Genomic DNA, 27,462 nt, shown 5'->3' with positions numbered 1-27,462 from the left:
ACAAACAAACCAAAACAGCACTTTACTGGAAGAGGCAGCATGTTAGCTGGACCCAGCTTTCCAGCATCTGTATAGATCAGGGCTTTCAGGCCCTTTTATCTAAACTGAGCCACATTTTTAAGCAGCCACAAATACTTAGAGCTCTTTAGAAAGGAAACCCCTTCAAAAAGGCAACACCACTATGTGTTACCTTGTATGTTCTGTTATGTGTGAATGAGTTGACAACCATTCAAATGCAGCAAATCTACCCCAACTTTAACACGTCTTCATCCAGGGTTAAAACTTGTATGGGTTTACTTCATTTGAACTGTTCTCAGCTCCTTCATGTATAACATTTAGATGTACCAGCTGTTTCCTTGTTGAAATGGTCCCTTTTCCAAAAGCCTCCAAGCATTTGTGTGTCCACACTGAAAGTGTTCTACCAGCCCAGGCAATGGACTGAGTATTGCCCAAGGCCTTCAGTCTTTTCCTTCTTTTTGAAGTGGGTGCTCTGAGCAGCCAAGAGAAGAAGATATATAGAGCCATGAGTGCCAAAGCAAGTTAGAAGGTGGGTGGCTTATTGAAATGGAAGCTGCCTTCAAGAGGAAGGAGCCCTGGCCATGACTACTGGCCATGGCTACAGCCCCGCTGAGGAAGAGACCATCTTGCTGCTGTCTTGATATTTTGTTCAAACACTGTTAAATACAAAGTACTGAAAAGCTTTGGGGAACAGGGGCCACAACCCTGGGCTCTGTGGCAGGGCACTGTTGGTGCTTGCCACTTTAAGAGCAGAGCCAAACTGCCCACAGGTGCTTGATTGCAGTGACCATTTTAGACCTCTGGCCATATATATAAAGAGAGCAGTTCACTGCCTGGTTGTAAGGCTGTGTGCAGTATCCTGGAGGTAAGGGCAGGAGCTGTCAGGGATGGCTAGGAGGCTCCTAGTCCTGGGCATGACCTAAAACTGCACCTTGCCAGGAGTGGGTGGCCTAGTTGGGCTCTCAGTGCTGCAGGAGCCCCCAGTAAATGCCAGGCCAGTTACCACCCTGGTGAAAGGTGGGTTGTGGTGCCTTAACCCCAGCCCTCACCTTCAGGTGGGTCATTTATCATTGGAGCTGGTTGGGGCCAGGCATGGTTGGCCACCTGAGCCCTGTGGGGGCAAGACCCCCAGGAGCAAGAGTGGGGCCAGGCATGGCTATGGCCATCTGAGCCCCACTGGAAAGGGAAGCCCTGTGTGGCCCCAGGGAGGGGGTGGAGGTGTGGAGCCCCAGGAAGGGGGGGAAACCAGAGGGCTGGGAGCCCAGTATTGTCTGAGTGTACAGAGTCCCCATGGGAAGGGGCCAGTGCTGTGGAAGGGGTCAGGTAATTGGCTGGCCACTACCCCAGTGAGGCTTGTGGGAGAGGCCCAAAAGACAGTACATCTGTCACCCAAGGTATGAGCTAGCTAAAGCCTATATGGCCTAAGGGGCCCACTCCAGGAGGGAGCAAGGCAGTACAAGTTGCTGAGGTGTGAAAGAGACCCTGTGAGAGGGGGTAGAGTGAGAGAGGCCCTAGTAAGAGGAGGATGGTATGAATGTGTATGACTGAGGCCTGACAACTAGGTCTAAGCTAGCTCCAGCTGTAGGCTGGGAGCATTGTCATCTGGATGCCATCTGCGAGGCTTGATCTGTGGTGTAGGGGAGGAACAGAGCCACAGATGGGGCCCCTAGCATCATGGCAAGAATGGGCAGCCTCCCACCTTAATTAACAACTTAATTAATTAACAACACGGCATGGCAGATGAGACAGGTGGGTGGTGTGCCCATACGCAGGTGGGGAGACTACTGTGGCTAGTTGTGGGGGCCTGTGGCAATGTGGGACTCCCTAACTGTGAGGCAACAATATCTGTCTCTGAGACACACTTCCTCACTCCTTGGGCATGGAGGGAGAGTGAATGGGGCACCAGGGGTGGCTACTGCAGCTGGTGTACAGTGCTAGTGGTGTGGCAGAGGGGCTCAGTGGGATTCAGTGGTCTCCTGTGGTCTTCATCAAGGTAAAATGGGATTTAATGCTTGCGGGAAGAACCTGTCTTAAACTACATTTTGCAACTTTTCCTGCAGTCTGTGAATACCTCCACAAGTAGCTCTATTGGCTTCTGGTTTGAATACTCATCAGCATGAGAAGGAGTTGTGAAATTTGGCTGTCCAAGATATACTGAGCATTTACTGAGATTCTGCCTTTTCTAATTATCCTGAACATCTCTATCACTTTGACTGATTAAGGTGTTAACTCTGACCAACTCTCTTCAGAGCTGTTTACTTGTGTGTTCACCCTAATACCTGTACACTCTGTTCCTCCCCAGGATTTGCAAACTGATATTGCATCTCATACCTCACTATATACCAGCCTATTACAATTAAATGAGGCACTGTTTACAAGAGCTTCCACAGAAAGTGTGAAGATAATGGAAGGCGAGCTTGAAGAGCTGGACAGGAGGTGGAAAGCTTTACCACAAACTGTTAACAAGAGGTGTGTGGTTCAAGATGTTTCTAATCCATCTAACATGATTAAAAATAGTGATCAATGTGCAGATGAAGAATACACCTTTTTAATCATGGAGCTGCAGTATAACACTGGGAATGTTAGGTTTTATGTGCCATATTGTGCTCTGTATTGCAGAATTAGAGATTGTGATAATCCAGTGGATCCAGCAGGCTACCTTGGTGATATCTTTGTCCTCAAACTGTGGTGAAGAAGGTAGTACAGTGGAGGCAGGAATACCATGAAACTTTCCCTGGGAAGTTAATGCTTCCAGTCAGCATTTAAATGACTGAGCTTTCCTAGTTTGCACTCTAGAATCATCCTTTCTGGGAAGGGGTGGAGGTCCCAGGGGCAGTAGCTGCTGGTGGATCCTTTATGATCCTGGCTGCTGCAAGAACTGGGATGATAGAAGCTTTGAGTCGAGGAGTATTTCTTCTGATATGGTTGGTCTCTTCCAAACACATGTGGGTCTCTAATTTCAGACCTCGGATATCAAGGACAATTTTTCAAAAACTTTGTGGATCACCTTGAATGTTTAGAATTTCCTGATGTTTGAGAGAGAGCATTAAGATTTTAAAAAAGCAGCGTTATACAGTTTTGCAAATTTGTCATGAAAATTTGCCAGCCGGGGTAAATGTTCTTTTCACATAAATTTCATCATGGAAATGAAATAAATTTGTGATGTTTCATTCATGATAAAAGAAGAAAAGACAAAAAAAAAAAAAACCTTGCCCAAGCAAGTCAAATTTTGGTCAGCTATATTAATTCTACTACTTTTTTAAACGCTACTTTTTAGAAACTATTTATAAGTAATAGGTATTGTCTCTCACATTTACAATATTTACTCTTAGTTTTTTTAGTGTTATGCTTTAATATTTTCTCCCACCTTGAGTCTCCTTTGCCATGGTGCCTGCAATAAATTTGGAGAAGGGCTGGTACACCAATAACATAGCCTGTCATGCTCAGTAATATTAACTTATTGCCTTTCTGTATCCATCTATTGTCTCTTATCTCAGACTATAAGCTTTCCCAGGAAGGGAATATCTTTTTCTTCTGCACAGTGAAAGGAGTACAGTGGAGGTGACAGGTGACAGGCTCTGTGACAGGCTTCTAGGTATTTCATCAATAAAGGATTGGTAATAATGCTCATAGTAAAACTATGGTGTAATTTTTAGGGAAGTCTGCAAGAGAAGTGAAGCTACTGCTACATGGGGGATATTAAAAATTTTTATTGGGCAATATCTAAAATGTAAATACTTTTCAGGAGAGTCAATTAAAACTGAGTAGGTTTAGTTTCCTAGTATCCCTGTATAGACAATGGGAGATTTAGACACCTCCAGATAGACAAGGTTAGATGCCTAAGTGCTCTATACAAAACAGGAAGAGATGGATATGTTCAAAGAGTAATCCAGAAAGCCTAGAAGCTGAACATAGACTGAACTCCCAACTGTCCTTAGAGCTTAGGCACCTATGGGATATGCCTATACCTTCTTCCACAGGAATCTTGAGAGCACTGCTGAAAAGGAAACCCCATCTATCTGCTCGGCATGCACTGATCTTGGACATGAAGTGATGTAGGTGGTGACAGACATAATGCTTGACTTGTTCCAAGCATGTCACTGATTGGGAGCTGTTTAACAGTTGTCCTGAATTAGAGGTGTTTGCACATACATTGACAAGGATTCTGAGAAGAATGGTCTCTGTCTGGATCTTTTAGGCATTGCAGTGCTGTGGAACCACCAGCAGGGTGGTAGTGAGTATCTGACCCAGCACATCTCCTAGTGGCAAGTGCCCCTGGATTTTCCCAGGATTCCCCAAGCAATCAAATGAGACTTACCTGGGACACCCCAAAGCCTGGCCAATTCTCTCAAATGGAATGAAATTGCCCCATGGCTTGGGGGAAAATGATTTTTAAAATCAGTGTGGATCTTTGTCCCCCAGAATATCCACCATGCCAGCAACCCAGAAGAAGGGGTCCAGGGAGCCTGCCCCCACCCCCCAGCACCCTGCCCCTCAAATTAGCTTGGAATGGCATAGATATGGTTGAATGCCAGATGATATAAGTTGGTTCAGTGGGGGGGAGGAGGGGCAGGAGTCTGGGATGCCTGGAGGACTGATCAGACACCAGTCACTGAAAGCTTGGTATCCTTATGTAGGACCAAAAGAATTCATGGAGAACCAATTCAAAATAACACCTGATTATCCAGGTATTCATTTGAATAGTTCCAGAAGGTTTAAGAGGGTGTGGACAGACATAACTCTTAGACTGTCCAAAATACATGTAAAAACCCCAAAGCCTAGATGAGGACACTACTTAAGACCAGCTTAAACATCAAAAGCACACTGGGAAAATCAAGTACTGTTTTGAACCTGTCCTTCCTGAATGGGCTCAATATTCTGTGTGCATTTTGTGCCTAGTGTCTGGTCCGTCCTTCAAGCATCCCAAACTGCATCAGTCTGCATTCCCGTACCCCAAACACATACTAGGGAAGGGTCTGCTCTGCAATGCAGCCAAGATAGAGACCACAATTTAAAAGGATGGGGAAGTAGAAAGCCTCTGAATCAATTTTACTTCCCTATTAAGGACCATGGATCAGGGTCCTAGTATCATTCTGAGTAGAGCATGGGTAACCATGCACTGTGTGTGACGCTGCGTTCAACAATTTGGTTGTGTGGGGGGAGGGGAAAAGAGGAAGGGGGCTGCATGCTTCAGGATTGCCTGAAGAACTCTGCAGCTTTTCAACCTTTGCCCTGAAAGCTGTTTCATCAATTTTATTTTCCTGCAAAACCCTGTGCAAAATACTTTTGCAGCAAAGGCAAAAAAGCAGAGACCTTGGGGAAGAGGCCAAAGCGTGTAGCTTTCCAGGCACCACAGGCAAAGGTTGCTCACTCCCCTAAGCATTTGGCAACCCCTCTACTCACACACTTGCCCCAAATAATGTGGGAATGCAATACAGGGTAGTAGGGCTGTGTGAAATGAAATGGCCGTGTTCCATTTCCATTTGCATTTCAACATTTCAATGGAACAGCATTTCATTTTTAATTTAATTTTGATTCGAAACCACTGTTCTGTTTCGTTTCGTCGAAACAGTTTCGCTGTTTCAATGCTGTTTTGATGGTTCACCCATAGGCTATAATGGGGAAGCTCAAAACAGCTTATAGCTTTATCATTTCTGGCCTGATTTGGATGAAACTTGCAGGAATGGTAGCCCCTCCTGAGGGCATGAAGCCTGCCAAGTTTCAAGGAGATAGGTGCAGGGGTTTGGGGGAAACTGTACCTCAAACGTCTGACCAGCAAAACTCGTGACATGGGTGACACTGTGTGTGTTAAGGTGCAGCAGGGTGAAAACTGCAGACCTGCTAACCCCTGCTGAAGCCATGAAACCTGCCAGCTCTCAAGGAGATAGCTGCAGGTGTTCTGGGGCCCTGCGCCTCTGACTGCTGACAGGCAAAATTCATGACATAGCTGCTTGTGAGACTGTGTCTGTCTTGGGGCAGAGGGGGGTGAAAACTGCAGGCCTGCTAGGCCCTGCTGCAGCCATGGAGCCTGCCAGCTGTCGAGAAGATAGGTGCAGGGGGAGTCTGGGTTCTGGGGCCCTGCACCTCCAGCTGCTGACAGGCAAAACTGGAACACGCAGCTCCTTTCTTTAGTTTCTGTTTCCTTGCAGGCAAGCCCAGCTTGAGCTTCAAAACGTGAAACATTTTGAAAATTTCTAAACATTTTGACTTGCCTTATTTCAGTTCAAGGCTGTTTCAAAGCTCTCTGTTTCATTTGATTGTGCTGTTTCAAGCTTGAAACAAGTTGAAACAGTGTTGAAACGAAACAGCTGGAGAACATTTGCAGAGCCTTACAGCTGTCTAATATAAAACAAAAAAACAGAGTAGGGACTGGAAACCAGGACCAAACTGCACCCAGATGAGTGAACTTAACTTTGGTCTATGGAGTCATGCTTTCTTTTGCTTGCTTGCTCTCCTTCTGGCCACATGATGATTGGATTCATGGCTGCATAGTGGCCAAGTCCTTGAAGAAAGGGTTTAATGTACTTCTACACAGCCTATCCTATCATCTTGTATTTAGAACTCTCTCCTGAGATGTATTAAACCCATTCAAACTGGGAAGAGTTCAGAACATACATTTCCTACTTCCTAGATGAGCAATTTAACCAGTAGGCCACTAAGCCTCCCTCCCTCTTCCTGTGTATTTTGAGCTGAACTCAGTATTCCTGATATAAGTTAGTTGAGCTTGGAGCATAACTAACAGATCAGGTCTCTCCAGACATATAGGCACCTCCTCAAAACCGAATTGGATTACAACTGAATGTAGGTGGGGATCTGGTGTGTATGATCTAACTGGGTTGCTTTGGAGCAAGCTAAGAAACAGAAGTGTAGGAGCCTAGGAAACTTTGCAATCAAGACTGGAGGAGCTCAATGCATTGTGTGCCTTGTGATCAGAACTAATCTTTGGAGCTTTGGCACCTAAATTCTGAATCCTATGAAACAAATAGGACCCAAGGACCTAATTCTGCAAGCTAATGAATATTCCTGTGAGCATCCTCAATTCACACTGAATTCAGTGAGAATTGAGCATTCAGCTCCTTGATAAACTGCTGAGCACCTTGGGAGACTGAATTGTGCCTATACATGCATTTCAAGTGACTTTAAAAAGGTCTGAAAATTTAGGTATAAGGTCACAGACTTCTTACATCCTTAATTCCCATTGACTTCCCTGGGACTTTGTGTGTGGAGGCTGAAACTCATAGCCTGATTGGTTTAGCTCGTTTATAGCATTTAGTACACATGTAGTATAGAAAGAGAGAGAGAGAGACAGAGAGAAGACACCTTCCAAAGAAAAGAGACAGTTGATTTCATTGTGTGGTAAGTTATTTTCAGAACTCGGTTTTAATGCAGCTTTGATCCTTGCTTTTTTTTTTTCTTTGTTGGTTTCACCTGGAATGCATTTCATACTGTCTAGTCAGTTGTGGTTTTGATTCATCAGTGTGACTCACTTACACAGAAAAATTAACTATTCAGTCTTGTATCCAACATCCTGTAGGATCAGCTTCCTTCAGTCTCTTGTTGCTGAACACGAGCAGTTTGATGAGTTGCTGCTTAGTTTTTCAGACTGGATTAAGCAGTTCCTTGCTGAATTGCAAGCCACTTCAGAGATAAACACTGCTGATCAACAGCTAGCTGCATCCCATAATAAGGTAAACTATCCAGTTTAAATATTTAAAAACACTGAACATGTACAGAACTTTCCAGAGGGCGTTCAGCGAAAACTGTGGGAAGGCCAGTAGCTAATCAGCTTGGTAAAATCTTGCATTATACAGTAGATTTTCCTGATGGTAGTAATGCAGTGCAGTGCAATGCTGTCTTGTCACTATTGGAAACTTCGGCAATAATTGTGCTCATAAGCTCAACTTTTTCTCCCCTTTTTTTCTGTTAAATTTTCACCCTGAGATTCTGTAAAGGACCCAAGGACCTAGTTTGTTTCCTTTTTCTTTTTTTTTTCCCTTTTTTTTGACAGGACCACTTAATGAAAGTGGAAAAAAAGAAACGGGAACTACAAACATTGAAGGAACACATAAAAAAGCTATGTTCTTTTAGTCACCCAGAGGATCACCAGATATTACAAGGGAAGGCTGAAGACTGTTTCCAGCTCTTTCAGGAGGCTGGCCAGATAACCAGCCAAAGACAAGAAGCTCTGAACCAGCTTGCAGCATTCGGAGAGCTACATGCTGCTGCCTCAAGTATCCTCCATCGCTTGAGGCAGACAGTAGAGACTACAGGAAACATGGATAAGACTAAATCCGAACTTCTGGAGAAGGAACTGAGTGATGTCATTCAAGATATTAACAAATTAGAATCTTCTGCAATCAGTTTGGATGGAAGCCTTACTAAAGCCCAGTACCATCTCAGACATGGAAGTTCTGAGCAGAGGACCTCCTGCAGGGCTATGGTTGATCATCTGTGCTTAGAACTGGAGTCAGTTCAAACTCTGCTGGGTACCAAACAGAGTGAGGCAGAAGCCCTTGGAGCCTTGCAGAAATCTTTCATGGAACGTAAAGAACAGTTATTAAAGAGCATCGAAGATGTTGAAGAACAGGCTGATAAGGAAGGCTTGAAGGAGCCAACACTTCCGGCCCTTCAACAAAGGTAAAACTAAAAATCTTAATACGTTTTTGAGCGTTAGTGAGTTTTGTTTGTTTGTTTTTACTTTTTTCTCTCCGCAGGATTGTTGCATGTTTTGGCAACTTCGGGCTCTCTCTAACCATTTCATATCTTGGGTTGGGTTTATTCCTGGGAGCTCAGATTTTCCAGTGGTATAAACTCTGCAAAGAAAAGAGGCACAGTGGTGCAAGGTAGAAAAGTCCTTGGACTCATCCAGCATAATTCCAAAAGTGAGTAGCCAGGAGAAAAACAGAATCAGTCCAGAAAACTCAGAGGGTGCTCCGTTTCATCCCTGGGGCATAGCTGCTTCTGCTACAGGACTGCAGATTGTACCTTCACATGCTGGAGAGAGTATCAGAGTTATCATTAACTATAATAATGTACAGGAAAATTATGTAAAAAGTTCTAAAATCCAAGAAAAATATTTCTAAGACTGTCACATGAGGTAAGGAAGCATGTATGGATATATACGTATACAAATACAGAAGGCCAGATTCTTATTTTAGTGACCGCAGAATAAATCCAATGTCCTTGTCTCCAGTAGAGTTGTGCCAGTTGCACTGTTATAGCTAAGGCTAAAACATGGACTAGAGACATATTTAATATACTGTCGCTTTTGCTTGTTTTCATATTTCATTCTTAGTAGTGGGTCTCTGAAGTCAATATATAACATTTCTTTTAACTTGCAGACTGAGGGTCTTTAACCAATTAGAGGATGAGCTCAGTTCTCACCAACATGAACTGCAGTGGCTGATGGACAAAGCAAAGCAAATAGCCCAGAAAGATATAACACTTGCCTCTGATATTGATAATGAGATAAACCGCTTAGAAGTTACTTGGGAGGATACGAAGAAAGTAATCCATGAAAAGTAAGTAGATGTTGAATATATTTAAACAATGGTGGAGAGTTACATTTGTTTTGGTAGAGAAAGAGAGTTCATATATTTAAGTGGTTGTGGTTTGGTTTGGTTACTTTAGAAGCTCTAATAAAAAAATAATATCAGTAATAGGAATCACATCCTATATTGTGTTTGGAAAGTACTTTACAAACTAATTTAATAAAGCCACATATCAGGCTTCAAGTTACTAACCAGACCAGTCTCTTTATTATTGGAAAGAGGTAGAGGTGTCTATACCTCTCAGTTATAACTCTAGGTCTAGGCAGGCTGCTCATTTCTTGCTCCCAGCCAAGTTGATGCAGTTACAATACCCATTGTTTGGTTGAAAAACAGAAAAAATCATCCTGTTTGCAGACTGGAAACATACCTCCCATTTTTTCCAGGGTATGCGCTAAACACTGGGCTGCAGACCCAAGCTCTTTCTTGCTTGTTCTCCTTCTAGTCTCAGGACTTTCATACTCTGCTGCCCAGTAGTCTAACTTCAGCAGAGGGGTAGAAAGTAAAGGGGGGGTCAAGTCCTTTTAGGCTGAGGAGAGCCTAATACTCAGGTCTCCCATATTCTGAGAGAGTTGTTCTAGCCACTAGGCTATTGTACAAAAAACAGGCATGATCACCGTTATCTGTAAGTCGAGCTCAGTTACAATTTATGTGAAATAGGTAGTGTTATTCCCCACCCTTCCCCCACCCCCAACACCTTCTATCTATGGGAGGAGATTTCTCTAGGGACTTTTGCGGAATCTACCATATTTACTCAAATAGAAGATAACCTTGACTATAAGATGACCCACTCAATAACCAGATTCTGTATATGGAAAATTTGTAAATTTATTATAATTTTCTAGGTATAGAATCTAATTACTGGAGGTCTGTCTTGAATTTGGTATAGAATCTAATTACTGGAGGTCTGTCTTGAATTTGTCCTCCTCCCACTGCTGTAGCAGGAAAAATAGTTTCATAGTTAGTAGGGTCAGAAGGGATCTGAGCAGATCATCAAGTCCAACCCCCTGCCATAGCAGGAACGAGTACTGGGGTTAAACAACCCCAGCAGGGTGATTTGGGGGATCATGTAGCCCTTTGCTTTCTGCTCCCCTTCAACTTTTTTTCTCTGGCAGCCCCTTCCCCCTCTCCTTACTATCAGACCCTGCTCCTGCTGAGCACATAGACATGAGGAGAAACATTGAAATTAAACACGGCTGTAGTAATTTGCAGATAGTACTCATGCACTTAGTTTATCCAGAATTAATGCATGATACCTTCGTTATGAAACTGCTGCAAGTTTTAGCACAGTTATCCAAAGCACACTTTTGAGCAGCATTTTGGCACCTACTTATATAGGGTACAAACTATTCATGATATTAGTCCAAACCCAAAGGCTCATGATTTATCACAAAGCTCATTGGGCTGGGCCCCACCAGAGTCAACAGCATTTTAAGCCACAATGACCCCACAGCTCAGCACTGCTCAGTAGGGCTGTGCAAAGCTTTGGATCGTGATTTGGATTTGGAGATGATTCGGATGATTCAGAGGCTGAATCTACAAATGCAAGTTGAATCACTGGAAGCTTTAGGGTTTCTGAATCGATTCAGAGCTTCCAAATCAATTTGGAAAAGATTTGGAGAGTCGACCATAGGGTATAATGGGGAATCAATGAAATATCTATAACTTTGTTGTCTATTGGCTGATTCAGATGGCACTTGCAGGGATGGTAGCCTCTGCTGAGAACATGACGTGTGCCAAGCTTGGGGCATGGGGGGTCGGGGGGGACTACTGCAGGCCTGGCTGCTAAGCTACTGTGTTATCAGTCAATCATGATTCACTCAGGGACCAGCTCAATACACAGTAGCTAGCTACTAGATAACAGGTTAATGAGCAAGCATTAACACCTACACAACCAGGGACTAAGGATAAGAAAGAATCAATATAGAGCCAGGAACTGCTTCTGCCCGAAGACAGAGCCTGTCAGTTGCACAAGCACCCGTCATGAGTTTTGCCTGCCAGCAGCTAGCAGGGCCCCAGAACCCCCCCTGCACCCATCTCCTTAAGAGCTGGCAGGCTTTGTGCTTGCAGCAGGGCCTAGCAGCCAGGCCTGCAATGGTTTCCGCCACCCCAGCCCTGCCCCAAGATGGACACAATTGCACAAGCACCCATGACACGAGTTTTGTCTGTCAGCAGCTAGAGGTGCAGGGCCCTAGAACCCTCTTCATCTATCTCCTTGACAGCTGGCAGACTTCATGGCCTCAGAAGGGGCTAGCAGACCTGCAGTTTTCATCCTGCTGTGCCTTCGTCACCCACGTCACGAATTTTGCTTGTCTGCAGCTTGACGTACAGTTTTCCCCAAACCTCTGCACTGATCTCCTTGAAACTTGGCAGGCTTTTTGGCCACAGAAAGAGCTACCATCCCTATAGTTTTTACCCCACAGTGGCTTAACACACATGACATGAGTTTTTCTTTCAGAAATTTGGGGTGCAGTTTCCCAGAAACCCCTACACCTATCACCTTGAAACTTAGCATGCATCATGCTGCTAGCATAGGCTGCCATCCCTGCAAGTTTCAACTGAATCAGCCAAAAGACAATAACGCTATAGATATTTCATTGATTCCCCATTATGCTCTACGGCAGAATCTCCGAATCGGCTCCAAATCTTCCAAAGCGATTTGGCTTAATCAAATCGGAAAAACAATTCGGATCTCCAGATTGAATCTCTGGCATCCGAATTGGACGAATCTGAATCGAATACTTCCCTATTCACAGAGGCCTACTGCTCAGTCTTTGTGTGTACTCCAAGTAGCCATGTGCTAATTGGCCCCCCACTCATGACTGGAACTGGGTGTTTTTGTTGCAAGTCCTGGGATGCTCAAAAAAATTATATGCAGATGAGGCACAGAGCAACCTGGTTTAGCTTCACCTTACGGAGGGAAGAGCCACGTTAGTCATATGTGCCAGGCTGAGAGGGGGGCCGAGGGTGGCGGGGGTTCTGGGTGAACTGCATGCAGGGTCATGGCTCAGTATAACTTGAAACAAAGTCTGCGTTGTGGGGATCTGCACTTAATTGACACTATCATATAACATAATCAAATTGGCTATGGTAACCTATTTTTCTGGTACGTTCCCATAAGCTTATTTGCCCAATGTGGGCTGTGTTTTATAGTCATTCTCAGTGCTGTTGCATTAAATAAACTTCATACAGTAAAAGTTCTGCTAACTGACATCTTACAAGCCACACGCTCTACTAACCGGCATGCCAGCTTGTAAGATAAAGTGAAACTGGAAGTGCCCATCATGGCACTTCCAGTTTCTGTGAGCCCCAAGGCCCAGGGCAAAACAGCTTGTGCTGCCGAGCCCCCACAGCCTGGGGGCATAACGGGGTGCGCAGGGCTGTGCGGGGCCGTGCAGGGCCCGCCTCCCTGTCCCACAGGGCCCACAGGAGGGGCGGCGATGTGGCGGGAGGGACACCCGAGACGTGGCAGAAGAAGCAGCAGCTAGGGCCGCTCAATTAACCGGCCTATTTTGTTATCCTGCATCCCCCATTCCCAGGCGATGCCGGATAACAGAGCTTTTACTGTAGCTGGTTTCTGTTGCTGAGTGCATACTGCTTTTGGCAGCAGTTTAATGATTTATGATGTAGGAAGTAAAATGTTGTTTTATGCAATTATAAGAAAGGGACTTTTCCCCCATGCCAAATAAGGGAAAAACTCATCTTGTATTTAAGCAAATATGGTAGGCGCCTCCAAGAAACAACTTATATTTTAACTAATGCGTTGCCTAAAGAGTGGAGTGATGAATGATCCAGACAGTCATTCAACTTCTTCAGCTTTCAGTGTTGTTATTTCTACTACAAAATAGCACTGTGATCTTCAGGTAGCATAGTTCAAAATCTTACTGAATGATCTATGAATTAAGGAAGCCAGATTCTATTACCAGTTCTGACATATATCTGCTGTATATTTTTGGACAAGTGAATTAGCTCAAATACCCCTTCAGTAAAATGATACTAGGGCACCCTCTTTTATGATGTGTGATATCACTTCTGGTCTTGTGACCTCTAAGCACAAGTCTTATTTCTTCCTTTGATATCTTGCATGAGAAATTTTCCATGGTGAATTGCTTTATCACGCTTCCAGAATGTCAGAATAAACAGCACTTTTTCAAACACATACTTTTTTTTCCACTGCAGACAGGAACAGTGTTCTACCCTTGTTGAACTGATGAAGGAATATCAGAGCTTAAAATCAGCTGTAAGTAAAGTCATAGAAAATGCTGACAATGTGACTGTGACCAAATCTATTTTGAACAATAAGGAAGATATCAGACGGGTTTTATCAAAGGTAATTACAAATATTTTAATTTAAAAGTAACCAGCTTGTTCATTCATTTCAATGAATTTGATTAATCAATTCTCTGTGTGTTTTAAGAGAAGTTTATCTGATCCTTGCTTAAATTCTGTTATGATATTTGTTCCCAATTCCTTCATCACTGAAAGGAGCAGAATATACTTTGCTGTACTTATTGCAGGAAATTATTTCCATTGGCATGCACCTAGTTTTCTGATATTTTTCAAGTGCATTTTAATGCCTTTAAACATATTGAAAAGTAATTTTCATATAATTAGAAGCTTTGCATAACAGCTAAGAAAGGGTATTCTGCTCAAAGGTACTAACTCTTCAGGGGAAGGAAATTGCATTTAACATGTTTCTAAAGATTTTGCTGTAATGACAATTTGGAAAATTTGTGTTCGGGTTAAAACAAGTGAAAAGAAAAAATGATTTTTGAATGTAGCACAAGGAATTGATTTTGCATCATCAGCAATTCAGCATCTGTTTCTAAAACATGATCTAGTTCTTGTTGCTGACCATTTTCACCTTAACCAAACTGGTTATTCTGCTTCAACTGAAAAGTGACCAGGCCTTTTTTGGCTATATTACATCTGCTTCAGTGAATTGCATTTGTAACATTCCAAATCCTACTGGTCAAAAATCACTCTTAAGCCAACACGGGTCATCAGTGTGCATACTAGGGGTTGAGCAAAACAAACACTTCTCAAGATCCCTTATTATAGCTCTGCCAACATACCCTAAGACACACTGCCAACACCATCTGCTTACACTTCTGTCTCAGGGGCTGAAAGTCTTTACAAACTTCATATAATTAAACCTCACGAATGCTAAGTGAAATTATTACTCCATCATATAGATGTGGAAACTGAGGGATAGAAAATTTGAAATAACTTAAGGTAAACAGGAGGTTTATTGTGGAGTGGGAGAAGAACCCAGGCCTGTTGTTCTCAGGGTGAGATTATGCATTACAACTAGCATGTGCTAACTCTAAGGAACATTAGACTGTATTAAAGTTACCACATGCTGTGAGCAGTCACATGTTAAGAGTTCATACCCTCTCTAATGTGCACAGCTCAGATCTGCTGCTAGAGGGCTGTTGAGCAAGGGCATGGCTAGAAGCTGACAAGTCTGCTCCATATCCTCTCCACTCACAAGCTCTCTAGTTGCAGTGTAGGTGGGGGAGAGGAGAAGGGCCTCCCATAACTCTGTTCACCAGATTAGCCCCCAGATCACCTTCACCCCCCACAATCACTCTTTCATTCTCATCAGCCCCTCCACTCCTGGGTTACACCTCTGTCACCCCAATTCCCCCCTGCTGTCTTGATGGACATCCCAGTTGCCTCCTCTGTCCCCCCAAATTACCCTCTGACCACTGCCAGATTGCCACCCTGCTGCCCCCATTCCCCCCAGCCTGGATTGCCATCCTATCTCCCCTTAGTGCCCTCCCTCCCCCTGCCAGATTGCCTCCCAATTATCCCTCTGCTCCCTGCTGATCTATACCTCCACCCTGCATATACCCCTCCACCCCAGATTGCTGTCCTATGGTGGTGGCAGTTGTGGGGTTTCCCTTCCCTGCCTGCTCTTGGACTCTTTGCAACTTGCACTGCCCCTGCACACCCAGATCCAGCCCCCGTAAGGCCCCAGGGGAAGGAGGGACCAGGAGGAAGGGTGGAGAGCTGCCAGACAGCCATGGAGGCTAAATCTGGGTGTGGGTGGGTGGCACAAGCTGCAGTGAACCTGCTGGGGGGCCCCCTCCATTGCCAATGCCACTCTCAGGCGGATCAGGGTAGCCATGGGTGAAGTGGGTGTAGAGGAGCAGAGGGGGCAGGAGGCAATTAGGGAGACAGAAGGTGTGATTGGGGTGACGGGGCAGTGATTTGGGGATGAAAGGGCCAATCAGGAAGTGGAGGGGGGCAGCCCAGGGGCTGATGGGAGATAAAGGGTGCAGTTTGGGAGCCAGAGAGGGCTGAAGCCTGGCACTACCCAAACAACTACACCTTCCTCCTCCTTCCCCCCTCCACTCCTGTCCCACCCCTCTGCCCCCCTTCACCCCTTTCCCCTCCCTCAGCACTCACTCCCTTCTATTCTCCTGCTGGCTGGCTGTCCCCAGCTCTCAGCCCAGGCTTCTGGAGTCCTTGATGATGGCTAATCCACCTAGGAACAGTGCCTCATGGTATACTGGAGGACCACAAATTGACGGTTTTATCTCAGTTGAACAACCAGAAGTTAACTTGAGCTTGGTAGCGCACCTTGAAGATAATCCTTGCTCAAAGTGGCATAACTTCAGGATGCCTAGAGGGCACTTAGCACTTATTAACAAGCCTTGATGTGCAATCATTCATGTTTTAAGTACTCTTAACATGGTCTAATTGTAACATGTAATCTCAGCCTCAGTCATGACCTTTAACTGTTGGCTACAGGACTGAGTGAGACCATTAAATGTCTTTCATATGTGAAAGCAGATTTGAGTTTGGGTCTCTTGAGCTGGATGTCTGGAAAGCTAGATTTTTGTTTATTCCTTTAAAGTTGCACTAAGGAAGCAAACATTTATGTTCACAGCATGAAACTGCCAAGAATGAACTGAATGACAGACAGAAAGACCTGGATGCCTTCACTAATAAAGGAAAGCACTTGCTAGCAGAGCTGAAAAGAATTCATAATTGTGATCCTATGCTACTGAAAGCAGATATGAACAGTACTGTGGACAAATGGCTGGATGTAAGGACAATAACTTATACTTTATTTATATGCCAGACTCAGTTTATATCCTGAGTAAAGTTTGCAGTATGTAGCATTCTCTTAGGAACTGAAGATGCGTTTCTCTAGTGAACGTGACTTTGTAGTAAATCTCAGTGGGGTATTAATTAACATTCTGTCAATGGTCACATACATATATTATGTGCACGGAGTGTATGTGTGTGCACACTGATTGTGTGTGTATTTCAGGTACCTTTGCCATCTATTAAAGAAGGTATTTTATGAAGAACTAAATACAGGATTGTATTTTACTATAAAGTAGTTATCTTAAATAAATACATCATTTGACTTGGATCCTCACCTGGCATAAATAAGTCTCTCTCCATTAATATCAATTAGGCCACACACATTTCCACCCCCTGAGGATCGATGCACATTATGCAAGGTGACATTTGCAAAATGTGCACATTTTGCACAAATATATATTTGTGATTGGAGGGATCTCTAGCATTATGACACTTTAAAAGACAAAGGAAGTTTTATTTTGTTTTGCTTTTTGTTTTCATTTGTTTTTTACTTAAATCCAGATGTATAGATTTATTTCCAAGTCAAATACATACACATGCTTAGGCATTAGTATATACTACTTTTGTCAGTTTTATAGTACATAAATCTAACATGTACATGATGTAAGTTGTGCTATTCTGAATGTGTCCTTGTTTGTAAAATAAGAATCCTGATCAACCCTAACAATGAATTCAAGGGAATATTACCATTTCACAATTATTTTACTTAGCTTTGCCAGCAGTGTTTGATATCCTTTCCCTGCAATTGGTTTCATCATCAAGAAATGTGTAATTCATTTATTAAAAGTTGCAATGTCTTCCATCTCCAACAGGTGTCAGAGAGGATTGAAGAGAATACAGAGAGATTGTGTATAAGCGGGTCACTATGGGATGATATCATCACAACTGCAGATGAAATTGATGGGTGGTACAATAAATCTGTGTCTCAGTTTAATGAAGGCCTCAGCAACTTGAGCAGCAGCCAGAGAATGGATGCTTTCCTGAAAGAATTCCAGGTGCTTACAAGTAAATCAGTGAGACAAATGTCTGAAATTCTCTCTCCCAGGCATGCATTTTGTGTAAATAATAAGTATATCTCTACTGAAGTAAGTGTAACTGTATTGAGGGATATCAGTTGATAATCTTTTAGTTTGCATCCAATCACACAATCATCCAATAATATCAACCCATGTGGGAGACCTTTAATAATCTCATATATATACTCCATTCTTTCTGAAGCAGTCTTTCTGCCACAGGCTTAACACGTGATCTTAAACTCCATGTGTCCCACAATATTTACATGGATTTTATTACAGCAGGAAAATTAGTGCATCCTCTTTCTGCAGGCATTTATAAATTGTTTTAGGAGTACCCTACAACTATTTGGCAGTCAATTCCTTGCAACATTTTTTTCTTGCGGGTCTGACTTCATGTTAATCTCTGTGCACCTGGGTTACATTTCTTTATTTTAATAGTGATATGCCTTAGTTGCACAGCAGGTGGCATATCCAGCATTGAAATTCAGTAGTTCTTTCTTACTGTGGTATTATCACTGCCTTAGTTTACAGAAGATTCCTTAGTGCATAACTTTTTTACTTTGTGTAGGAACAGAAGTGGATGGTTGGGTAGGAGATGAGTTCACTAGATAATATACTCCAGAGAAGAGCTGTGAAAATGCAACAGTCCAATGGTATTGGCATTTATAATATGAGAATAGTGCTATATTGTAAATACATGGCAGATCCATTGAAGGACAGGCCTCTTCCATTTCCTTTAGAATTAATAAAAAATAGTGATCTTCAATTAGATGCATAAAAAGCTTGTTATACAGGGATATATCATGAAATTGTTCATAGTGAACATTTTTGTTGATGTTCACCTATCAAAGCTTTCCATTGAATCTGTCACCTAATGGAACAGCTAAATAAATAGGTATTAAACATTTTAGTTCTGTTTAGGGTAGACTGTGCCCAACCCACAAGTGCACACAGGGCTCTAGGACAGCACAGCTATTCAGTATTACAGGTACCTTTGCACTCATGAAATGGAAGGACTTTGCAGAGCTAGAATTATTCCTTGTACAGTATTGGTTTTTGCAGAGATCAGCCCTGTTCCAGCCCACAGAGCTGGTTGAGCATAGAAAGGAGCAGAGGCTACATCTTTCTTGTCTTTTTGAGAGACACAGCAGTTGTCCAAGGAGCTATAGGTGGCTTTGTACCTCCTTGATGCACAGTACAGCATAGGTAGGCAAGCTTTTCAGGGTAGATGATTTGCGGGTGGTTGCCAACCACTGGTCAGCACTCGCCACCCCCTCCCTCCCACCGGCAACAGCGCCATGGCTGCCTGTAGGAGCTCTCCGCTTACCACTGCCACACTTCTGCCGCTGACAGCGCTACCGCCACATCACTGTGCCACTCCGCAAGCCTCCGGGGGCATGCAGTGTTCATGCTCCCTTTCCCCCCCACCATCTCTACCCATTCCACTCATTTGCATTTTTATAGGCTTCTTGTTTACTTTAGCTTCTTTTCCACCTTAGAGAAAACAGAACAGCAGCAGTTTCCCTGTGCCCAAAGAAGGGTGTTAGTGCCAGAAAGTTTGCAAAGAACCTTTCTCCAAGTATTTAGCTGGTCTAATAAAAGATATCACATCTACCCAAAGAACCTTTCCTGCTTATTGATATGTCTGTATTCAACTAGAGATCCTGAAATATCAATGAATAAAAGGCAGCAGCCCTATTTCAATTTTCTTCTCATCATAGAATTTAGTCCTATGTTTAATTTTTTCCAGGATCTCAGTTCTCAGTAATAAAAAGCAGAAAAGTCCACATTGTTATTATGCTCTGCATTCCTTTAAATGAAACCTACCAAGCACAGTAAATTTTTCCAGTCTTATGAAGAATGAAGGTCCCATATTTACTCATCCACTTTTCACAGAATAAAGCTATTAAACATTTAGGACTCTATAATTAGCTCTGTGTGTACAAGTTTTTAAAGGAAAGGAAATTTTCTGAGTTCAGTATCAAAAAAGGCAAGGAGTGGAATATGTTTTAGGAGACAAAGAATCTGATACAATAATAGAGTTTGACTGCCTAAACAATTTCTACATTTTCTTCCTTTATTCCAATTTACCAAGGACCTACCCAAAGCTTGTTAAACTTTGTAATGATCAGTATAAAGACTAACAGATACTATTTTACAGTCTGAAGTTAAGGACAAAGGACAGAAGTTGGAGCAACTTACTTCTAAAGTCTCAGAACTCAGTGGATTGACGAGTAGTCATGAGCCTCCTGCAGATCTTCAGGTAAAATATGACTGTTGCTCACATCATTTGCATCCAAGCGAACAGGAAGAAAATCCTTCTGGTATCTGTACCTCTCCTGTGCTTCATTTTTCCCTCAGTGTGGCATACGTTACATTACTAACATATGTTTAATTCTTGTAAGTACCTTTCACAACAGGGTTAATTAGACTGCCATGCTAGCAAGGCAGCTGGCTAAGAGATAGCTCAGGCTTACCTGCACCACAACTACTGAATTTAAATGGATAGATCTAAACTGAACCTGAGTGGTTTGGTCCCAGTCCAGGTGCAGAGACACAAAGGCCGCGTCCAGACGAGCATGGACGTTACATTTCCCAGGGACAAGTAGCAGTGGCACACCTGGAAGCAAAACTACTTGTCCCTGGGGAATGCCCATGCCATGTGCACTTTGGTGCATGGCAAGTTACCCTGGGGATGGATGGTAGGGGAGGCTGGGGCCAGCACTGGGCTGGCCCCAGCAGTCTTACCTGTGGGCCTCCCAGACCTGCAGCAGCAGCGATCCTGCAGGGAGGAGCCTGGCTGGCAGCTGCAGCATGGCTCCAGGTGGCCCGGCTCCACTTTTCAGCGGCATGCATGCATGCACTGCTCCACTTTTTTTTTTCCTGGCAGGAAAAAGAAAACCATGGAAAGAAAAAGAAAAAGCAGAGCAGTTCATGTCTTTACAGCGCAGAAAACACCTGACTGTGAGGTATGTGGTACTGCAGACATGTTTGTGGTGCCACATACCACATGATTGTGTTTGTCTGAATCACCCAAAGGGATTATTGTTGGAGGTCTGATTCAGATAAAACTGAATTTGTAAGATTGTCACCTTCCTGGTTGGCAAGTCTGAAGGCATGCACTGTCCTTTTGAGATTTTGACCTCTAGGACCCTGTAAATTTAATCAAATTATGAATCCTTGTTCCACCTTGAGCCCAAATGTAAACCCAAGCTAATGAGGCTTAATGGCAGTCTAATATTTTAAGAAATGATACCTCAGGCATGGCCTAGAAAGTGTATAGTTTAAAATCATGTAAATGATGATCCCTTCACTCTTCCTAAAATGGGAGAAGTACTACTGACTTTCATCTTTATGTATTACACTCATCCAGTCCTAGGATAAAAACCATACCATGTAACTTTTTTAACTGTGACCAATCACTACTAACCAATACAGGCCAAATTTCAAATAGTGACTTATTACATAATCATGATTTAAATAGTGACTATTACTTCACTAGAGGAGTATTTGTGCCCAATTCATAGAACTATTAAACTAGCCTAAAATAAATTACTTGAGTGATTTCAAAACATGTATATATTTGTTTTAAGGGTTAGCTTGTTCATGGATATTCTAAGAACAGAAAAGCAAAAAAATTCCTCAGCTAAATTATTCAGTTATTCTATTTGATTCATTGAACTTATTTAACAGAAGTGACATTGACATAGCTAATTTATACTAGCTTTTCTTATACAGTTCTGTATTTTAGCAATTAAAGTTATGGTGCCGTATCTCATTTTCTGCATTTAATTTTAATCAGACTTATACAAAAACAGTTTAATCCTTGCCCTATTATGGTAAGATGGTGCACCAAACTGGTTTATTTCTCATGGGGCACATCTACATGTGTAATTAGTGCACATGAATAAACTCTAGAGCCGATTGCTCCTGAGTTTTTTGCTCCTGTATGCACCATTTGAATGCTTTCCTGAGAGCAAGTAACTCAGGAGCAATCAACTCTGGAGTTTATTCATGAACAGCACATGGTGCCCGGTTGGAGCAGCCCTGGTTGGCAGGGGGCACTGGAGGTCAGCTTACCAGCCCAGGGCTTCTCTGACCAGGCTCAATATGCTGTGGAGGGGCTATCTGAGGCATGAGGTGCTTCAGTGCAGGGCTAGAAAGCAGACAACCCCAGCACTGAAGCACCCTTGTGCCCCAGCTAGCCATGTTAGCATCTACATGTGTACTGCTGTGCATGATTAAACTGTATTTTCAGTTACTACCCTGCTGTGAAATTTATTAGTTTTCTGTGTCCTAATAGGGGTGAACATGTAGATGCTGAGATGTTTACTGTGGAGCTAAGTGGTCAGCTCCATAGGTCAACATCTCATATAGATACATCCATGGAATCAGTTTTGTGTTTAATATGCATTCCACATTAATGCTAAATCTGCACAGGGAACAGACAAACCTTATGGTTTTCCCAGAATTGGATACCCTTTCTTTTAGGGTGAAATCCTGACTCCATTGATGTTGCTTCATTGGGGGCCAGGATTTCACCGAGTATCTACCTCTTTCTTTTGATTATTTTAATTATTTATTATTTTTCATATAAAAGGAGCATGAAGAGTTGTGTATACTACTTTCCCATTTTCCATTTTTAGCTTATCCCATAAGAGCTTTCCATCGGTTGTAATATCATTATGCCAAGTGGTTCCCTGTAATGTTCTAATGGATGACAGTTTGGTTTTAGTTTATAGAAACAGATTTAAGGCAAAAACTGGAGCATGTGAAAGAAATGTCTGAGACAGCAAAAGAGACCCTGAAAAATTTCAGTGCTCAGAAGATGCAATTACAAAAGTTTATTGATCAGACGACAGACTGGCTCACAGAAGTAGAAGAGTCCTTGTTAAACTGTGCGTGCAAGCAGGGTCCCGAGTCTCTAAAGAAAGTAAAGGTAAGTGTTAAGGCAAATTTACATTTAGTCTCTTCTGTGTTTCATTTTAGCATAGTTCCTCCTGATCAGTCAAAATAGTGGCAGTACATTTATTTTAATTCACATCTTAGCTTTAATCTAAGCATAGAAAGTGCCTATTGTTCAACTTTAGGAAACCAGTGAAGAATACAATGTCATATTCTCAAGAGTAGCATTTCTCACAACACACACTTCCTAATTGTGCTGTCAGCCTTCTAAAGAAACTAAATGAATAGCAACAGTTTTCCATATTAGGGGAACCGGTACTGTCTCATCAAACTTTCTGGCCATTGCACATTTATTGACCCTTTTTTCCCCTTTCCAGTCATGGTAATTTTATATCAAGAATCTAGTAGGTTTGGATTGAACTCAACAATAATAGTATATTCTGCCTTGATACATCTGAATCCTCCTGTGCAGCAACTCTTCTGTACTAAACTTTTCCTGACTACTGACTACCAACTGTATCCATTTTTAAAAAGCTGTATGAAACTTTTTGTGTTGAAAACAAAAAGCAGTTCTGATGAAACAATCAAAACAGTTTTTGTTTCACTATAAATCTAGTCTTAAATGCTGCTCACCAAGGCTAGAGACAGACATTCAAAAATCCTGAGCCTGAACTGATTCAATCTTTGCAGGTTAGTTTAACCTGACTAGGCTAAACTGATTTGTAACTGCATAGACATCTGATTTGGACTAAAGAAATGCAGGCACATACCTACAGTGGCTCAGGCTAGAAGCTGTGGGGTGCTAGAGCAGCCTTCCCTTCCCCTTCCATAGTGCTGAGATGAAGAGGCATGGCCAGGCCCCAGCAAGATGCTTTGATTAGGGAGGGGTTTAACCTCCCATCCTGGCCTATCCCCATCTCAGGCTTTTACCTGCTCAAGGGGCAGAAGTGTTGCCAGGCCCCAGACCCCAGCTAGCATTCTGAGGCAAGTGGGGGGAGGGGTGGGGTACAGTGCATGCATCTGTTGGTGATACTGAGCTTTTCAATCTTCCTCTCCCTGTTTGCAAACCTGACAGGGCTGCAAACCATCAGGGGGCTGATAAAGCCACAGTGTTATCAGCCCATTGGGAAAACAAAACCTCTCATTAGTTTAAGTTTTTTTTAAACAGCTTTTTCCAAGGAAGAAAAAGAAGGACATTACCACCTACCTGTTGATTAGCCTCAAAACGCCCTAAGCTGACAGTGTCCTGTCTGCCTTGGTCCTGTCTCCCACAGCAGGGACCATAGCCAGCATGTGGTTTGTTAGCTAATGCTGATAAATGTCTGTGTAAGGCAGAGGGGATGGAGGAATCCCTGCTTAAGCAGGGAGTGGTGATGGGGGAGGGGAGTCAGCAGGAGAAAGCCAGGCATATGCTACTGTACCTGCAGTCTCTGCCAGAGCTGAAGCCAGGGAGTAGGTGGGAGGGGCCAGCACTGCTAGGCTGGAGCAGAGAGCAGAGCCCCACCCAGAGCTGCAAAGCATGTGGGATACTGGAGGACTGTGATTTAACTTAAACCAGGAAGGGGTCTGGGACAGACATTGTTTGACCAAATCAGTTAACCAGTTTGACCCAAATCAGTTAAGTGTGATATTGCATTCAACCAGGTTTATCTCAAACTGGATTCTGCCATTTCCAAACTTGTTTATGTGTACTGAATATCTGTTCTGTTACAGGTTTAAACCAGTTTCTGATCACTCAAATCAGTTTATGTGTAATGTCTGTCCCTAGGCTAAGGGACAAAGCCAAGGTATAGCTCGCTGTCCTGCTTCAAACTCCCAACACGCATCAGTATCCCAGTGTACCTTGAATGTACTCTTATTTTGTGTTGAAAATAGGCATTTCAAACCATGCTTTGTAAAGTAATTTACTTGCATAACTCCCCCCCCAGTGGTCTTTGCTGAAAAATCCATTTTTGTTTGTTGATTCCACCATCTCAAGGATCCATCTGAGTTGAAAAGTTTCAGGAAAGTATATGCTCTACTTCCCTATTCCTTGACTGACTCCAGGATATCACAAAATCCTTGCTCCAGAGCAATATCACAAGCTTCACTGAATGAAAGTGCAGGATTCTTGAGGGAAGAGACGCATCGTTTGTTACTTTAGATATGTTGTTTTTATAATATAATTTTATGCTTTAGGACACTCAGAAAGAGCTTCAACTACAGCAAAGCAGCATCGATTCAACCCGAGAGAACCTCAACAGCTTATGCCGTAAATACCACTCAGAAGAGTTAGAGACTCTGGGTGGCACTGTCACGTCACTGATAAAGAAGTATGAAGCTGTAAACCAACTATGCTCCAGAACACAGGCTAGCATGCAGGACTTTTTGGAAAAACACTTCCATGGTAAGTCTTCATTCTTGCTAATATAAGCCATTAAATTACAGCCATGAATCAAACCCATGAAGAGACTGCCAGAGAATGTCAATGACGTTTCCAATGACATAATTTACAGTGCTGACTTAGTTTTATATAAAGTCTTTCATTTAAAGCACTGTTATGAAAGGTTTATTTCCCCAAGCTGCAAACAGAAATGTTAAACAAGAAGGAAACAAAACTTAATAGTCACTGTTCATGATAGGACTACCAATTTTGTCTTCCTTCTGATGAAAGCTTCAGATCTGAGTTTCTTTTCTCTTAATTTCATTAAGTCCCATTATATTTTTTCTTGTTATAACACATCACTGTATAGCACTCAGAAGCCATAATTATTCTGTCATGGTGTTACGGTGCTTTATGCAAAGCCCCCTGAAGTCAAAGAGAGCCTCTCCTTTAGTCCCAACAGGCCCTAGATCACTAATAGAAGATGAATAAAGCATGTAAGATAGCTATATACCCAGTGTCTTTGATTATATAAATGTACAATGACTTTTCTTAGAAATAGTTTCAATCTTCTGTTTCTTTTAAAAGATACTATGCAAGAATTCCAGGACTGGTTTTCGGGTATGAAGGTGGCAGTAAAAGACTCATCTGATAGGTCTGGAGACAGCAAAGCCTTAGAAATGAAGCTACATGATTTGCAGGTATAGTTATCAAAGCAAAAGCTCCTTCGATTAGCTCCCTTAAGTCGCTTACACGCAAGCCATTTGCCTTCAGTCTGACAAATTGTTAATATAAAAAATCTAACAAATCCAGAAAACATACAAATGGTTGTGGTGGGTTGCTGTAAAAGAGATCTTTAGTATATTTCTGTTTAATTGCCCCAAGTCCAAAAAGGCAACCAGTCATATTTCATCTTCAGGGATTTTTGTTCCATTAAAACTCTTCTTTCATCTCTGTGGTTTCTCTATCATTTATTTCTCCATCTTCCTCCACTGGGCACATCTACACAAGATGTTTACTGCAGAGTAAACTAATTAGCTCTGCAGTAAATGTCTCCGTGTCTATACATGCAGCCTATTAGGCCACAGTAAACTAATAAACTCCTCAGCAGGTTATAACTTGTAAATACAAGTACTATCTTGCTGTGTAGCTTTTTACTCTGCAGTAGTATATGTGTAGATGCTGACGGGGTTTGCTGGGGCACAAGGGTGCTTTAGGGGGTGTGCCTGCCATGTAGCCCTGCCCTGGCACAACTTCGTACCCCAGCTAGCCTCTCTGCAAAACATTGAGCCAGGCTGAGCCACCCCAGGCTAGCAGGCTGACCCCCCACCCAGGCCACTTGCCAGCTAGGACTGCTCTGACTTGGCTCAATATGCTGCAGTTCCAGGCTCACGTTTAAACATGGCGCCCAGGGCATTTAACTGTGGTGTGATATGCACAAGCATTTATCATGTTGCATTAATATGCACCTGTAGATGTGTTCATTCTCTACTAAAACCTTTTCCTATTTATCCTTACTTTATCTTTCCATCCTTGTACTAGTCTTTCTTATTCTATTCTTTATTCAATTCTCAAGATGTGCACCAAATAATATGTGAGGAGCCCTTTGGATCTGACCTCTGATGTCTAAGGATCCCCAGAATTTACGCTGGAAGAGTGTGGTGGCTTCTTTAATTTCAGAGTTTCCCCCATGTGCCCCCTGCCACTGATTGGTTTTTGCCTCAGTGATTTGTGCCTCCCAGCCATCAATTGCAGGATGCAAGCAGTGAGCCACCAGGCCACTCTGCCAGTCAGCAGCAGCAGGAGCACAGGGAAAACTCCAAGATTAAAGAAGCTGCCATTCCACGCACTTCCAACTGGAATTCTGGAGATCCATGCTCATGGGAAAAAGCATGAAAAATGCAACAACTGGACTAGGGTTTGCCAACACCCATTCTTCCTGATGAAAGAGTGATATGAATGCATTAGAAATGGATAGGAATTGTGCACATACTCTATAATGAAATTTCTTTAAATGGTCCAATCAGTTCCATAGCTGAGCATTAGTTCTGGCCTTGCTGGAGAAGTGTGGCTATTCTTAACATCACTGTTTCTGCTTAGCTTGTAAATCCTGCCTATTTAAACTTTTGCTTGTATTGTTTCTTCACACAGAAAGTGCTGAACTCTGTTAGTGATGGACAGAATAAGCTGGACGCTGCCTCCAAGGAAGGAGAAAATTTGTGTGATTACTTACCAAAACCAGTAGTGAGTCGTATCCAGGAGCAGATAGCACAGTCTAACAAGGACTTCCAGGACTTTCTGAAGCTGTGCCTGAAAGATAAACAGGCTTTAGAAAACTGTGCTTCAGAACTGGGAAGGTGGGTTATTTCAACAGGACTAGTTTCAGTGCAGAATTTTATTATGAAGTGGCTTGGAATTAGGACAGTGCAACTGAATGCCAAACTGTGAAGGTAATTATTTGAGATAGAGAAGATTGTTACACACATTGCTA

The 27,462-nt window shown here is 42.8% G+C and overlaps 1 protein-coding gene across 1 annotated transcript in view; it reads left to right on the top strand.

Moving 5' to 3' along the window:
* Positions 1–27,462, top strand: part of SYNE1 (spectrin repeat containing nuclear envelope protein 1) — a 515,591-nt gene that overhangs the window by 225,978 nt on the left and 262,151 nt on the right. The window contains exons 36-47 of the mRNA XM_090041573.1: positions 2,321–2,487; positions 7,553–7,706; positions 8,027–8,655; positions 9,360–9,539; positions 13,746–13,896; positions 16,465–16,623; positions 17,501–17,683; positions 19,866–19,967; positions 22,440–22,643; positions 24,788–24,995; positions 25,560–25,672; positions 27,123–27,328. Of these exons, the coding sequence (XP_089897699.1) occupies positions 2,321–2,487; positions 7,553–7,706; positions 8,027–8,655; positions 9,360–9,539; positions 13,746–13,896; positions 16,465–16,623; positions 17,501–17,683; positions 19,866–19,967; positions 22,440–22,643; positions 24,788–24,995; positions 25,560–25,672; positions 27,123–27,328 (2,456 nt within the window). The remainder of the gene's footprint in view (positions 1–2,320; positions 2,488–7,552; positions 7,707–8,026; positions 8,656–9,359; positions 9,540–13,745; positions 13,897–16,464; positions 16,624–17,500; positions 17,684–19,865; positions 19,968–22,439; positions 22,644–24,787; positions 24,996–25,559; positions 25,673–27,122; positions 27,329–27,462) is intronic.

This window comes from Crocodylus siamensis, chromosome 1 (genome assembly GCF_052110815.1).
Source record: "Crocodylus siamensis isolate JL-2025a chromosome 1, ASM5211081v1, whole genome shotgun sequence".
NCBI lineage: Eukaryota > Metazoa > Chordata > Crocodylia > Crocodylidae > Crocodylus > Crocodylus siamensis.
This window is presented reverse-complemented; position numbering and strand designations above follow the sequence as displayed.